Below are 15,367 nucleotides of genomic sequence, written 5' to 3'. Positions count from 1 at the left end.
ATATATATATATATATATATATATTTTTTTTTTTTTTTTTTGTGTTCCAAAGAAAGCACATTTTGTCTTAGCTATATGTTATATAAATCATGTGAGAAAAGACCTTTTTCCATTAACTACTAGAGTAAAATAATAGATATTGGTATTAAGAGGGTCCTCTGTGCAACGGCATGACAACACTCACATTAAAGAGTACAGTAATGATATGAAACTACACTGTGAACAGTTCTGACCAAATGAGGAAAAGAGTAGGAACATACACACACATACACACACACATAGTGTCTTCCACAAAAGTGTCTGTGGGTTTTCAAGTCAGACCTTTTTTTTTCTTATGACATTTAGATCACACAAATGTGTGATTCAGAGCAGTTAATAACAGACACATTCACATATATATTTGCTAAAACATACCTGCCTCACTCAGAAAGAATTGAATGTTATCAGAAATGTTATTAATATAAATATATAAAATACCTTTTTAAGTACAAACTTATCTCAAACTTTTGACAGTTCAATCATGCCTAATATTATTTAAAGTACTCATGATGTTTTAGTTTGAAAATCCTCAATAATGTTGACTGCTGTACTCAAAACTATTTCTGAGAAATTTAATTCACACACTAAATTGAGGTCTTGTGGTAGTGTTGACGTTCTCTCTCTGTCTAGGGGTTTAATGCTGCGTGAACAGGAAGGAAGGCGAGAGAATGCAAGCACAAGTGCAGAGGGTGGATAGAGGTAGTGGGGCTTTCCAGTGCATTGGGCAGAAAAAGAGTAAGAGAGGGGGTTAAGAGTGGGTGACGTAAAAAAAAGAGCCACAAAGGAAAGAGAAAAAATGATTCCCCTGCCTGCAGCCGACGAACGGAGACACCACACAACAAGGCCGCGTAAGTAAGCGTGAGAGACAGACAGAAGAGAAAAGAGAAGAAGATAACTGACACAATAGCACGGGCCAGCATGACCGAATAATCATCAATTTCTTGGTAACGTAAATAGAAGAATCAAGACATCACTTCAAGTGTCCATAATTGGTGTCAACTGGTGTGAGCCAACAGACTTCATATGACTATACAAAACTATTCATACTGAAAGGATCAAACCGAGACAACAGTGAAAGTAGCAAGATGGGAGAAGTGAAATGCAATGGCCACAAATGTCCGAAAGGTGAGATTTTCATATCATTACTGTACAAACTACTTTGACTTGAGAAAATCTGGGTTTTATCCATTTCTATTAAAATCGTTTCATACAATTAAAAATGGGAATGCTGTATTTATTAGAATCTATTAGTGTGTTTGAGCCATTGTATCACTTATTGTTGGTCAAAATGAAGGTTCAACTTAAACTTTAAGCAACATTATGAAAGCAGTTCATCAAACATTATGTGAAAGAGCATATGTGACTGATCTTTTCTTTACAGTGACATGAGTTAATTTATATTCAATTTGTTTTGAATTCTGTGCTAATTTTGTGACATAACTTCCCATAGAATTGACTGTAAGGCACAGGATATTATTTTTACTCATATTGTTTTCATCAAGGTAGTCAGCCCACTAGTCTGTTATACACAGGAAATCCTGTACTGTAACCCTGCTAACAAGAGAGTTTTTGATGGTTCTCGGAATTTACGCATTAACATTTACCATTAACATATGCCATTTGAAATAATGATATATTAGATGGAATAAAAAGTATGTATGCACCACATTATATAATGAAACAGCTTTTATTTAATGAAAGATAGTGCAAGCACACTTTTCAAGCAAAGATAATAAGCTTGTTTAAAATGATAAAACTATATGTAATTCAAAATGAAGTATTTGAACACTTTCTGCTTATTGAACCTTAGTGGATGATGTTCATAGTTAATGTGATGATTAACTACACCTTTGAATTTGAGAATAACAGATTTTTCATACAATCATAAAAAATGACCATTTGGTTATACTGACCTTCATTTTGTTCCAAACAATTATGACATTCTTTCTTCTGCAGAACACAATAGAAGACATTTTGAAGAATGTTTCATTGTTTTTTTGTCAATGAAAGTCAAAGGGGTCCAATATTATTGTTTTGGACCCCAATGACTTTTATTATATGGGCAAACAAACACTGAGACATTTTCCAAATACTTATTAAATTCACTGTACGTATATGATGGTGGGTTGAAATTTTTAGCGCTTTTCAGGTCATATACAAGCAACTTCAACAAATTACTGTATCACTGGCTTTTAAATACATAGATTAATAATGATAGACTTCTCATATGATTGTGAAATATTGTGCAAAAACTGAGCTCTCTTTCTTTTTCAGGGAAATATATGGCTGCCGATTGTAATGCCACATCTGATATAAAGTGTGAAACCTGTCCACGTCATACATTTATTGATCAGGAAAACAAAATGAGGCAGTGTCGACCCTGCAGGGAGTGCAATAGGAGTAATTTCACATTACTTTACTCTTGTCTTTCTTACTAATAATGCTACATGTCTTTTTCAGGAAGTAATGTTTGTGTTTGTGTGTGACAGACATTAACCTGGTGATGGTAAAGGAGTGTGAGGCAGAGAAAAACACGGAGTGCAGATGTAAGCCGGGATACTACTGTACACAGCCAAGCGAATCCTCCTGCGATCACTGCAGTCCTGTCTCCAAGTGTCCTCCGGGAACAGGGGTCCACGTTAAGTGTGAGTGTCTACCTTTGCAGGGCTTTTCAAACTTTCTAGATAGATAGACAATTGTCAATTTCATCAAGCACCTAAACTCATATCCTTGTGGTAGTTGTAGTCCTTATTTAGCGGCTTGTTAGCCATGCACTTGCTTTAATCCATCTATATATACTTCAATATGTCTTCCTAAGCTAAAGCCCTCTTCAGTGTGACTACTCTGAAAACTGTCTCAAAGACTCTGAGAAGGGAAAATAAACCAAAATTAAGCCAATTGTGAACTGTGTGAAAATAACACTATGCTTTGCCACAATATCCACAATGACTCATATAGTAACAGGTCTAAAAAGGCATCAGTTGAGTTTGCATTCAAGCATGTGTTTTGTGGCTATACCTGTCGGAAGATCTGCAATGGTTTGAATCGCTTCCATAGAGTGTTCGGGTTGGAATATGTGGCAGGAGGGCTTTTGAATAACTGAAGTTGTATTGCAGACACGTTCCAGTCAGACACTGTGTGCAAACCCTGCCCTGAGGGAACCTACAGTGATGTGGAGGACTATGAGTCCGTCTGCAAAAATCATACAAGGTGGGAATCAGTGTTACATACAATTATAAGCTGTAGTTTATGAACATTTGCAAACTCATTTTTCCTCACATGATATAATAGACAAACTCATGACATTAAGGTGAGCAGACTGACAGAGAAACACAACACTTCTCATAAATTCACAAAATCCCCCCACACAGTGTACATATGACTATTCAGTTCTTTAAACTTAAATTATCTCTTGTGAAACTATTGCTGAAGAATCTGAAGCTTCTGACTCACATAAATTATTATTTCCAAGTTACACAACCAAAGACGTCTTCTGCTAATTTTTTTTAGTAACACTTTACAATAAGGTATCATTTGTTAACACTAGTTAATGCATTAAAGGGATCGTCCACCCAAAAATGAAAATTCTGTCATTATTTACTCACCCTCAGGTTGTTCCAAACCTATATAAATGTCTTTGCAAGGAAGATATTTGGAAAAATGTCAGTAACCAAACAGATCTCATCCCCCATTGACTTCCATAGTATTTATTTTTCCTACTATTGTAGTCAATGGGGGATGGGAGATCTGTTTGGTTACTGACATTCTTCCAAATATCTTCCTTGCAAAGACATTTAGGTTTGGGACAACCTGAGGATGAGTAAATGATGACAGAATTTTAATTTTTGGGAGAACTATCCCTTTAACTAATATAAACTAACAAAAAGCAATATATTTTTACAGCATTTATTAACCTATGTTCAAGGGATAGTTCACCCAAAAATGAAACTTCTGTCATCATTTACTCACCCTCAGGTTGTTCCAAACCTGTATGAATTTCTTTGTTCTGCTGAACACAAAGGAAGATATTTTGAAGAAAGTTTGTAACCAGGCCGCTTTGGGCCACCATTGACTTCCATAGTAGGAAAAAAAAAATACCATGGAAGTCAATGGTGCCCCAGAATTGTTCAGTTTCCCACATTCTTCAAAATATCTTCCTTTATGTTCAACAGAACAAATAAATTTATACAGGTTTGGAACAACCTGAGGGTGAGTAAATGATGACAGAAGTTTCATTGTTGGGTGAACTATGCCTTTCATGTTATTTCACACTCACAGTGCATTAACTAATCTTATAAATGTATTAGTAAATGCTGAGATTAACAATTAAAAGATTAACAATGAGCTAATATTAATAAACTATGTAGAAGCATTGTTGATTGATACATCATGATAAGTAATGTAGTTAACTAATGTTAACAAATGAAACCTTATTATATGATTATACCAATTTTTCTTTACGTGTATATATTTTCATTTTTAGACCTATAATGCCACTTACTTTTCCACCTCCATCTGACATAAAGAAAAGCCAGAGGAGAAATGTAATTAACCACTACAAGTTTTACGTAAAAAATTGTACGTAATATCTTGTGTCATTGTACGGTTTTTACGTAATGTCTTGTGTCATTCCCCTACACAAATAAGACCACATTAATTTACTTCCATTCAATAAAAAGTGCAGACGTAGCTGTGTAGGAGGGTGCGTGGGTATCGCTTCCTTTCTCAAACTCTCTCCGACATACAAACACAAACAAAATATTTCTTACACAAAGTAGGCCCTACCCGCAATACAAATATATATTATTACACTCATACATAATTATTTTCCTTAGCTCAATTGCTATATAAACTTAAAGTTTACCCTCTGAAATCATCTGCCTTCTCTGTCATTTTACAGTTGTGATGATTTTGGTCGAGATCTGAAGGTTCCTGGGACCAGCAAATCAGATGTTGTGTGTGGAAATTTTAAACCATGTACGACATGTGAGTCTCTATAGGGTACCTCTACTGGGAAAACTTTATTGGAAATGTCACCATGTTCAATGTATTTTTTTTTTTTTTTCATAATCAATCAAATAAAATAATTTATTCATTTGAAAAAAGAGTTGACATGTAGCGGTACCTCTTAGCTCACTATGTCTTCTTTATTTCAGCTTGTTCTTGGTTGTTACCTGCTAGCCTGTGGACAGGGATCGTGGTTACAGCCTTGATTGTATTTCTGGTCCTGTTTATAATTTATTGGAGAAACAAACGTCGGTCAAAAACATCAGGTATGTGTAACATATTATTTAGTCTTATTCACTAACAGTGCACGGATGCGTACCCGTGTATTTTAAGATATCGTGATTTAGCAATAAGTTCGCGTTTATATTTATGATTTACAATCAATTTTGACTGCGCATATTTAGATAGCGAGAGAGCGCGCGAAAGAGGTGACGTTAGGGTTGCCAGGTTTTCACAACAAAACCCGCCTAATTGCTACTCAAAACCAGCCCAAAACTAGCCGTTTCGGTGGGGGTCCCACGGTAAAAATCGCGTTCCGGGGGGTAAAATCTGCGTTTTTGGCGGGGCTCCCCAGGTAAAAGTCGCATTCCAGGGGCTAAATATCATGTTATTTGGGTCGCTTCAACCCGCGGACATGACAAACAACCCGCGGGAACAGTGTAAAAGTAGCCTAATTCCGCAGGAAAACCGCGGACTTGGCAACACTGGACGTTATGCGGATTTGCGTAGTAGGATATTGTGGGTGTGTTTTATGCAAATTAGCAGCTGTACACAGGAAAGCAGCTGGACACATCAGCATAAGAACGAGTGAAAGAACAAATATAATATAAATATATATAAATAGAATAAAATTATACATATTTTAAATAATAAATATGAAAACACTGATATATACGGAGCCCCTAAAGAGACATCATTTTGGGGAAAAAATTAGATGGGAGGAAAAATAAGTCAATGCTTTTAAGTTCTCTTGAAAATGTTTTGCCTTAAAGGGTTAGTTCACCCAAAAATGAAAATTCTGTCATTAATTCCAAACTCGTAAGACCTTCGTTCATCTTCAGAACACAAATTAAGATATTTTTGATGAAATCCGCTGTCTGACTCCTCAATAGACAGCAATTTAACAACCACTTTCAAAGTCCAGAAAGGTACTAAAGACATTGTTAAAAAAGTCGACGTGACTACAGTGGTTCAACCTTAATTTTATGAAGCGACGAGAATACTTTTTCTGTGCAGAAACAACACAAAAAATAATGACTTTATTCAACAATCTCTTCTGTTCCCTGTCATTATCCTTACGTAGTTGCCGAAATAAGCACAGTGAAGGCTTCCGTGTTTACATCCGAATGCCGGTGTAACAGGTGAGCAGCACAACGCATGATGCTGAGCCAGCTTTCTGACGTAGAACCTCGTTATTTTTGTTTTGTTTTTGCACACAGAAAGTATTCTCGTTGCTTTATAAAATTAAGGTTGAACCACTGCAGTCATGTCGACTATTTTAACGGTGTCTTTACTACCTTTCTGGGCCTTGAAAGTGGTTGTTAAAATTCTGTCTATTGAGGAGTCAGACAACTATCGGATTTCATCAAAAATATCTTAATTTGATTTCCGAAGATAAACGAAGGTCTTATGGGTGTGGAACAACATGAGGGTGAGTGATTAATGACAGAATTTTCATTTTTGGGTGAACTAACCCTTTAAGTTTCCCCCGAGAAACTTTGCGTTTGCTTGCAAAACATCTGCGATATCTGCGACATAATTTTTCTTCCCATCTCATATTTTTTTCCCTTCACCATGCCCCTTTAGGGGCTCCGTAGATATAAGACTGTGGCTCTCATGCTGCCTTCAGGTGCTCTCTGAATTATCGTAAATAGGCCTATGAGTTTCCTCGGTAAACTTGAATGCAATAAGCTCGTAATCGCGAATTCAGAATTGAGAATTATCAAATTTCCAATAGCACGTGAAGGCAGCACTACAAACAAGAAGCATTTCTGCTGAGTGGTCAAGGAAGTCAAGCTGACTTCATATCAGATCTGTGGGTTGTAGATCTAGGTTGACTATAATTGTACTTGATGATGGGCGAGCAGAATTTTGCATTGACGTACATAAAAAGGGTCATTTACTGTAGCAGTAACAGCAGATTTGATTGATAGGAAACCCCAAACTCTGTCTCTAATGCTACAAGATGCATACATACCTTCACATGCGATGCATGATTCTTTGCCCATCTTTGAGGGATAGATAAATTTTCTCTGAAATCTTTTAATATTTAAGATAGTAAATCTGCTGCTGTCACTGGTTTTCAACATCAGGGTGGATGTACACAAAGTCAAAACAGTCATGCACACGTCTGCTGTGTGTTGTCAATTGCTTTCAGCTAAGATTAAACTGATGCTGGTAAACCACATCCTATCAGTTCTACATACACAGACCTATATCAATGTGGTGTAAACTGCAGAACAATCTCTCATAAAAAATAGTCTCAGACACATCTGATAATGGTTGCTGTAAGTAAATAAAGGATACTGTAAATGACGTCCAACTCTCTCAGACAAATAATTCTGCAATTTTATGCATTAAGAACAAAGTAATTATTGAATTAATATTTAAAATACGTTAAATGTAAATCTAAACATCAACAATACATGTTAAAGGTAAAGGAAATGTGATTTTATATAGGCTATTATGAGCCATTATTGACATTGTGCATGTGTGTTCTCAGAGATTTCTTTAAGCCAAATCTCGCCAGTGCTTCCTCCAGACATCCTGAAATATCCTGCAGACTTTGACATGGAGAAATGTGTAGAGTGTGACAAACATAAAGGTAAAACTCTTTGTTTTCTTCAAGTTTCCCTCTGTTAATCACACACATAAATGCATTGTTCATCCTTACACATAGACACAATATTATATTCCAGTATTTGTTCATATACACCTCTCTGTAAAATATTTATTTACATAAGGGGTCTTCAACAGGGAGATCTGACAATTATTGTTTGATCTCAAACATAATTTTTGTACAAATGTTTTACTGCATGCATACAGTGTTGGGGAAAGTTACTTTTAAAAGTAATGCGTTACAATATTGCGTTACTCCCTAAAAAAGTAACTAATTGCATTACTTATGTTACTTTTGCGTTACTTTTCCTCATCTAAGCTGGGCTTGCTTGTTTGTTTTTAATAACAAAAAAGTTATATTTTTGGCAAATGTAAAGGCCCTTTCACACCAAAAGTGAAATGAATAAGCCTCAGGCTGAAGGAAATGCAAATTCACACCTATACAGTAGAGGGCGCAGCTCAAACAAACCTTTCAGCTGTGCTGCTGAAGAAAGTTCAACTCACTTACTTCATCAATATAAAAAAAAAAAGAAACACAAATGTGGTTGATCAGCAGCAGCGTTACTTTAGTTACTTGAAAAAGTAATCTGATTATGTAACTCACGTCACTTGTAATGCGCTACCCCCAACACTGTGCACATTATAATAGAAAAGGCTTAAAATGCAATACAGTGTATAAGAGTGTGAAAAAAGTCTTGAAAAGGTTGAAGACCCCGGATATACAGTATACATATTAACTCTCAGTTCTCAAGTGTTATCTTTAGTCAATGACATTAAGACATCTGAGCTATAAAACAGGCAACAAATATTAATGATCACTTATCTGAATTAAATGCTGACTCTGCACAATGGCAGAAAAATCCTGACAATAGTGATATTTTATTTAAATCCTGAATTTGAAATGTATTTGTACAAAGTAATGAATTTAAACACAAATGAGAGGACCGAGCGCTTCTGAATACATTTGTATATATTTAATATCAGCAACACAGTACCTCTAATATTTCTGAAGGTGTGACCTGGAAATCTGTCAGATAATTTGAAATGGCATTCTAGAATCTTACCGAACATTCCAACAGTATGCATTAAATACAGTCAGGAGAGTTTCAAAATGAGCAACACCAGATTTTGTGATGACTTCAATTATGGCTTTGCGTCACTGTATAAAACATTACAAAATTTCCTTTGAACTCATCTGATCTTATCAACTCACAGACAGGAGGGTACAAACCACATAGGAATCGTCTTTGACTGCATGCTAAATAATCTAGTTTAGCTGTGTTGGCCTCCCACAACTCCTACACTTTCCTCCTGCACTTAATTCAGTGCGGCGATAAAGTATTTGATGTCTCTGCCAAACATGGGGTCTGAATCGTATGCTGATCTGAAACCAGTCATATTGTGACACCAGGTACAGAGTTTCCGGTTTGTACAGTAAGCAGGTTTTCTGGTCTGATCTCAAAAGGCAAATTTACGAGAAACTGATTACACGTGATCTGGAAATTTTTAATCACAATTATAAATTCTTTATATTTAAAGGGTTTGTTTGGACAGACTTTATGCTGTTGAAATGCTAAGGGCCAATTATTTGACCTAAAATACAGTAAAACAATAATATTTTGAAATATTATTATTATTATTATTATTATCATAAATAAAATATATTTTAAAATGTAATTTATTCCTATGATGGCAAAGCTGAATTTTCAGCAGCCATTACTCCAGTTTTCAGTGTCACATGATCCTTCAGAAATGATCCTCATTTAATGCTGTTGAAACAGAAATGCTAAGACAGTCCACTCTGGTAAAAGAATATCTGAATATATGTGAATTTAATCCAAGTTATTAGAAAGCCTGCAAAGGGAGTTTATAATACTTATCAGTTCAAAGAAAACACAAATGATTAGATATTTAGATGATGAGCCAATCAATAATTTTCTCTTTTTTTTTTCCTCAGCTGAAAATTACACAGACATGGACAGTTGCATACAGTGTGATGGAGTTATGTCAATGAAGATAGTGTCGGAAAAATGCAGCCAAATAACTGCCGCAAATGGATATTCGGAGAGCATGTATCACTCCACTTATCATTCACAGCCACAGGAGTCTGAATGGAATGATTAACTTTGACACATTAACTCCCTATTAACCCCTAATTAACTCCCTAATTAATGGTTTTCTCTGACAGTGTAGAAGCTTTACTTTTGTTCTGGTAAAATGTATGTAAATAACTAGATATTTTTCACAGTAAAAATACATTTACATTCTACAATAATCAAGATGAATGGAAAATGTAACATTGTCTTTAGTGATGATGCTTGATGGTATTGTTTTTTTAAATGTTTCATTACTTTTCAATATGTTGTATGTGAATAATCCCACAAATACAGTATGTACAAAGCAAAGGGATGAAGATGTCATGTGTCATACCAGGTCTTACCAGAAGATGGCGCAATAGACTTTAAGCTTGTCCTTTTAAACCTCTGTTAGCCAGAGTTGTTTGTACAATTCAATCTCACTGGCCAACCTGTAAGTCAGTCAGAAGCACGTACTTCACTACAAAGCAAAACATGTGCCAAAACATGTGACCTCGGGACAGGAAATGAAACAGCCTTATCTCAGCTTGTATTTTATGAAACAGCAGCAAATATTCCTTTTCCAAGTCTATTGTCGCACCCTAGAGGCAAAATGAGGGAATTGCAAGGTGGAAGGCATTTAACTCTTTCCCCGCCAGCGTTTTTATTTTTTTTTTTTTAGTTGCCAGCCAGCGCCAGTATTTTTGATAATTTTCACAAACTTTCATGGCCCCCAGAATATTTTGTTGTATTAACATCTCAACATACAATATATCAAGAGAAAGAACAGAGACTCTTTTTTTTTTTTTTTTTAAACAACAACAAAACGTTTTATTCTAGCTTTATGCATTCTTTTCCTATCAATACTTGAATATGATTAAGTTTCATTTAAAAAAAATATATATATATATATATATATATATATATATATTATATATAAATATATAAAAAGCTTAGAAAATCGCGTTTTTTCAAAGCCTAAAACGTGCATACGCAATGTTTTGATCTGGTGATTGTCTACGGTTACAGAAGATGTGTAATAGCGCCACCTACCGTATAACATTGAAAACACGGAAAGCCGCGGGAGAGAGTTAATTTGTCAATGGCTGGTTGAAAGATGTGTCGTTCAAATGGTAGGGGTTTTGTTTTTAAAAGGAAACAATAAATGCTCACGTAGGCTGCATTTATTTGATCAAAAACACAAGTACTATTGTGAAATATTCCTATTTACTCCTGTCTTCACACATGATTTTTCAGAAATTATTCTAATATGCTGATTTGGTGCACCAAGAAATATTTCTTATCGATGTACAGCCAAACCTGTACACAACTATTGAATATGAGACTATTTTGACCAACCTTATTACAAAATATGAACTGGTAACTGAAAAGAATTACTGCAAAGAAGCTATACAAGTATGCTGCTGTGTGGATTGCTATTAGTATTGCTCTGATAAGAAAAATTCATACAAACAGAATTTGATGGTAATATAAATGGTTGTATTCTAGAGTGGACAAATTCAATGACATGACATAAAAATTCAGACCATACATATTTCAGCACTTTTAGATAATGTTTGACTACTGCAATTAATCAAAATTTAAATCACACAGATCCATTATTTCTATCATTTGCCAATCCAGTAGCAGGAAACCGGACATATAATATAATACAAATATAATTTAGGAATCAATAATTCAAGCTGTACTTGACTAGCTAAACCAATGGCTGATTTAATCACTACTTCTGCTTACTGTAATCATCTGCCTAAAAAAAAAATAATAATTTTAGGGTGCCATGAATCCAGCCTGATCCATATTTTACAGTACCATTCACGAATGTTCAAAGAAGGCAACAGGGCTCTATTCTCATGATCTCATTTGATCTTCGCATTTTGGTTTGATTGCATCTGTGAAGGGAAAACTGCGCTTTAAAAGCTGCAACATTTCATGGAGAGGGAACCGATTTCTTCATTTGTAGTTTCCATTTAAACGCTGTTTGTTACGGATCAGGAACAAATCACTGTGGCAATACTGCCTCTTTCTGAGCCCTGAGCTCTAAGAACAATCTGAGCTCAAAACCCCCAGCAAATGGCCCCTCTATTTCTCTCTCTCAATCCTCACTCAGCCTTCTTAAAGACTTGCTTGGCAGTGACACCCTGAGCCCTCATCTCCTGCAGAGAGAGAAAAAGAGAGACGTGAGAGAAGAAAATCTGATGAAGGACATTGTGAGAGATACATAGTAGTAGCCCAGTGGTTAAAGCTTCTTATTAGGATTAATCCAAGAACTGGAGACATTCAGAGAAGGTCCTATCAACATTGCGCTTCTGAATAAAGCCTTGAATACCAGGTTACTCCATGGAAACTATTCCTAAACTGAATGTACTGTTTCTTTAAATGAAAAGAACTGTTAAATGAAACCAGACAAGATTTTTTAAATGTTTCTGAAAGGCATTTTCATCAAAAATGCCATAAAACAGTAATATTATTACAACTGTTCAATTTTTCTTCTTTAATAGTAAAATGGCATTTATTCCTATGATGACAAAGTTTAATTTTTATCAGCCATTAATTTAGTCTTCAGTGTCACATGGTCCTTCAGAAATCATTCTATTATGCTGATTTGGTGTTCAAGAAACATTTCTTATTTTCATCAATATTCAAAACAGTTGTGCTGCTTAATATTTTGTGGAAACTATTTGTCAGGATTATTTGATAAATAGAAAATACAAAAGAACAGCTTTTATTTGAAATAGAAATCTTTTGTAACATTATAAATGTATTTACTTTCACTTTTGATCAATTTAATGTGCCCTTGCTGAATAAAACTATTAATTTCTTTAAAAAAAAAAAAAAAATTACTGACCCTAAACTTTGAACAATACTGCAAAAACTCCCCTATTATTCTGTTATTTAAAAAACTTTTTAATCAAAACATATCAAAACATTTTAGTCCAGTTTTACATGTAAATTACTTTTTTAAAAGTCCTCCAGACACTAGATAACACATACTGTATATGTAAAGCAGTTTTCCTAGCCCAGGACAAACCCTACTTGCTTACCAAATGAAGGATGTTTCCTTCTAACCAGTGTGTCCAGCCTCTGCCCTCTTTCTCTCCTCTCTGCACGCAGACCAATTTATCACCGTCCCAGTCCACTGTGGTCTGAAACATATGGAGAACATTATCCTTTAGCGCCACACTTTCCCACACTCTTTTGTCTGGTGGTTGTTACTTTTAAAGGGGCCCAGGTTTCTCACAAATATACTACAAATGGGTTGAAAATAATATAAAAATAAGGAGTGCAAATAAAAAAAGAACCCCACAGACCTGGCACTTTCGCCCATCGACTGCTCCCAGGTCCTCAGTGAACTCCTGTCCCAAAGTGAAGTCCATGTCGAAGTTCTTAAAGGTGGTGACTGTCTTTATCTTCATTTTGCCAGTGTTCACATCATGTTCAATATGTTTGCTGGGTTTCAGAATGCAGACGACTTTCCTTAATGCATAATTAACATCTGAAGAGATAAGAAAGTGAGATAAGCATATTGATTTTTTTTTTTTTTTTTTTTTAAAAGACAATTCTGTCATTATTTACTTTTACTTAACCTCATGTTGTTCCAAAATGTATTTCTTTTCTTCAGTGGAACACAAAAGATTTGTTCTTGAATAAGAATGATCGTGGTTTACAGGCCACTGAAGGAGAAGATTATTGGTGAGAAACTTGGATTTCAGTCTGTTTGTCACACAAACTATTGTATTAATTCAGAAGACTTTGAATATTATGCATGAGATATATTAATATTTTTTATGATACTTTTATGCTGCTTGTTAAGTTATTTTTGAAGATCAAAAGCTCCATTATTGCAAATGCATGAAAAAGAGTGACAAGCAAGTTACTGAACATTTCACGTTTTGTGTTCCACAGAAAAAAAGAAATTCATACGATTTTGTAACAATACAAGGGAATTGTTTTCATTATTAGGTGCATAACATGATGAGACAAGTGTTACAAGCTCTGAATCAATGAATTTGGTAAACGGTTCAGGGTCAGACATGTTTCTTCACTTTTCCATTGTATTTTTTCACACTAAAATGCTTTGATCTAGTTTAGGATTTCTTCCCCACGGTAAGAAGATGATTAGACTGTTTTTCATTACATTAACCCAGAATAAAGGCAGGTACATCCATCAGGTTCACGAAGGTTTGAAGGTCGGAGTTACAGAGTCAACACAAGCATCAAATTTCAATCAAAGATCAAAGTGAGTTACTCTGTTTCGTTAAGAATAGACTCTTTATATACTAGAGCAGTTCATTTTCTTAGATTTCCAAACTGAGAGAAAAAAGATATTGTAACTTACCCAAAGCCGCCAGATATTCTTCAAAATTATTCTGGGAAACCATGTGGTAAATGCCAGTATAATTAGGTTTCGACATTCTTAGTTTTTTTTTTTTTAGTTCGAATCGACACGAATCTAACTAAGCTTTGTGTGATTTGTGGCTCTGTTGGCTCACTTTTCCCTCTGGTTATCTGTCTGGATCTCTATCCGTGTCTCCAGGCACCTCTATCGCATTGTACGTTAGTTAATTTGGTTAAATAATAGTGCGATTGACGTCGTTTCCTACTAACAGCACGCGAAGAGTAGACACCGAGCAGAATCCGTAGTCAGTGTTTCCGGGAATCTATTCCGTGATGTTCCGTAGCACAACGAGCCATGACCGATCTCAGGTTCGTCCTCTGTAAGTAAACCCAAAAGCAGCTATGACTCCTCCCAAACCAACTCAATTCTGAACAAATAGCCAAATCCAGCCTCTCTAGGTTTGGGATTGATTTGCAGGCATTAATGGGAGGTGGACTGGTTTTCCAGAGCATTTTTCAAATTGTAACATCAAAAAATACACACCAAAAGAATGATTCATCATGACCGTATCCCTTTAAAATATGCAAACTAGGTGTCAACTCATTAAATATGCAAATATAAGTACAGAAAATGTCAGAAAAAGAAAACTTGTTTTATTGTGATTAGTAGTCACTAATCAGTGTATGGTAATTGACCGTTTTGTCAAAATGTTTTTTTTTTTTTTTTTTTTTTTTTTAATCAGCAAATTAAAAATTTTAGAAATAGTAATGCATTTAATGCATGGTCAAAATACTTTGGTGATAGATGTACCTAAAAACAGTTTAAAACCATTCTGAGGTCTCAACTCATTTATCAAAATAAAATAAACATGAAATAAAATCAATTGTAAAAAAAAAAACCTAAAACTTAAAAAACAAGGCAATCTTAGGCTATTTAAACTTGATGTATACAACAATTAAAACTTATATATTGAGAATTTTTTGGAATTTTTTTTGGAAATATAACATTATATTCTGTGGCGCATTTTGTTCTGTTGCTCATGTGGTGCTCT

The 15,367-nt window shown here is 34.9% G+C and overlaps 2 protein-coding genes across 3 annotated transcripts; one reads left to right on the top strand and one right to left on the bottom strand.

The window, feature by feature from the left end:
- The first annotated feature begins 697 nt into the window (after positions 1-697).
- Positions 698-10,293, top strand: LOC127497065 (tumor necrosis factor receptor superfamily member 5). 2 transcript variants are annotated; one of them, XM_051865216.1, is made up of 8 exons: positions 698-1,164; positions 2,314-2,439; positions 2,529-2,684; positions 3,156-3,249; positions 4,940-5,016; positions 5,196-5,312; positions 7,769-7,870; positions 9,842-10,293. In XM_051865216.1, the coding sequence occupies exons 1-8, from the start codon at positions 1,125-1,127 to the stop codon at positions 10,006-10,008; spliced, it is 879 nt and encodes a 292-aa protein (XP_051721176.1). In that variant the 5' UTR covers positions 698-1,124; the 3' UTR covers positions 10,009-10,293. The 2 variants fall into 2 exon arrangements, with proteins under 2 accessions (XP_051721176.1, XP_051721175.1); XM_051865215.1 differs by having other exon boundaries at positions 701-1,164; positions 4,940-5,025.
- A 1,144-nt stretch (positions 10,294-11,437) lies between these two features.
- rbp5 (retinol binding protein 1a, cellular) lies at positions 11,438-14,801 on the bottom strand. Its single transcript, XM_051865219.1, has 4 exons — positions 14,317-14,801; positions 13,289-13,473; positions 13,022-13,123; positions 11,438-12,133 (listed from the first exon to the last, which is right to left on the bottom strand). The coding sequence occupies exons 1-4, from the start codon at positions 14,390-14,392 to the stop codon at positions 12,080-12,082; spliced, it is 417 nt and encodes a 138-aa protein (XP_051721179.1). The 5' UTR covers positions 14,393-14,801; the 3' UTR covers positions 11,438-12,079.
- Positions 14,802-15,367: the final 566 nt, after the last annotated feature.

Source organism: Ctenopharyngodon idella, chromosome 16, assembly GCF_019924925.1.
Source record: "Ctenopharyngodon idella isolate HZGC_01 chromosome 16, HZGC01, whole genome shotgun sequence".
Taxonomy (NCBI): Eukaryota; Metazoa; Chordata; class Actinopteri; order Cypriniformes; family Xenocyprididae; genus Ctenopharyngodon; species Ctenopharyngodon idella.
Note: the sequence above shows the minus strand (reverse complement) of the source record. Positions and strands in the feature narration are given on the sequence as shown.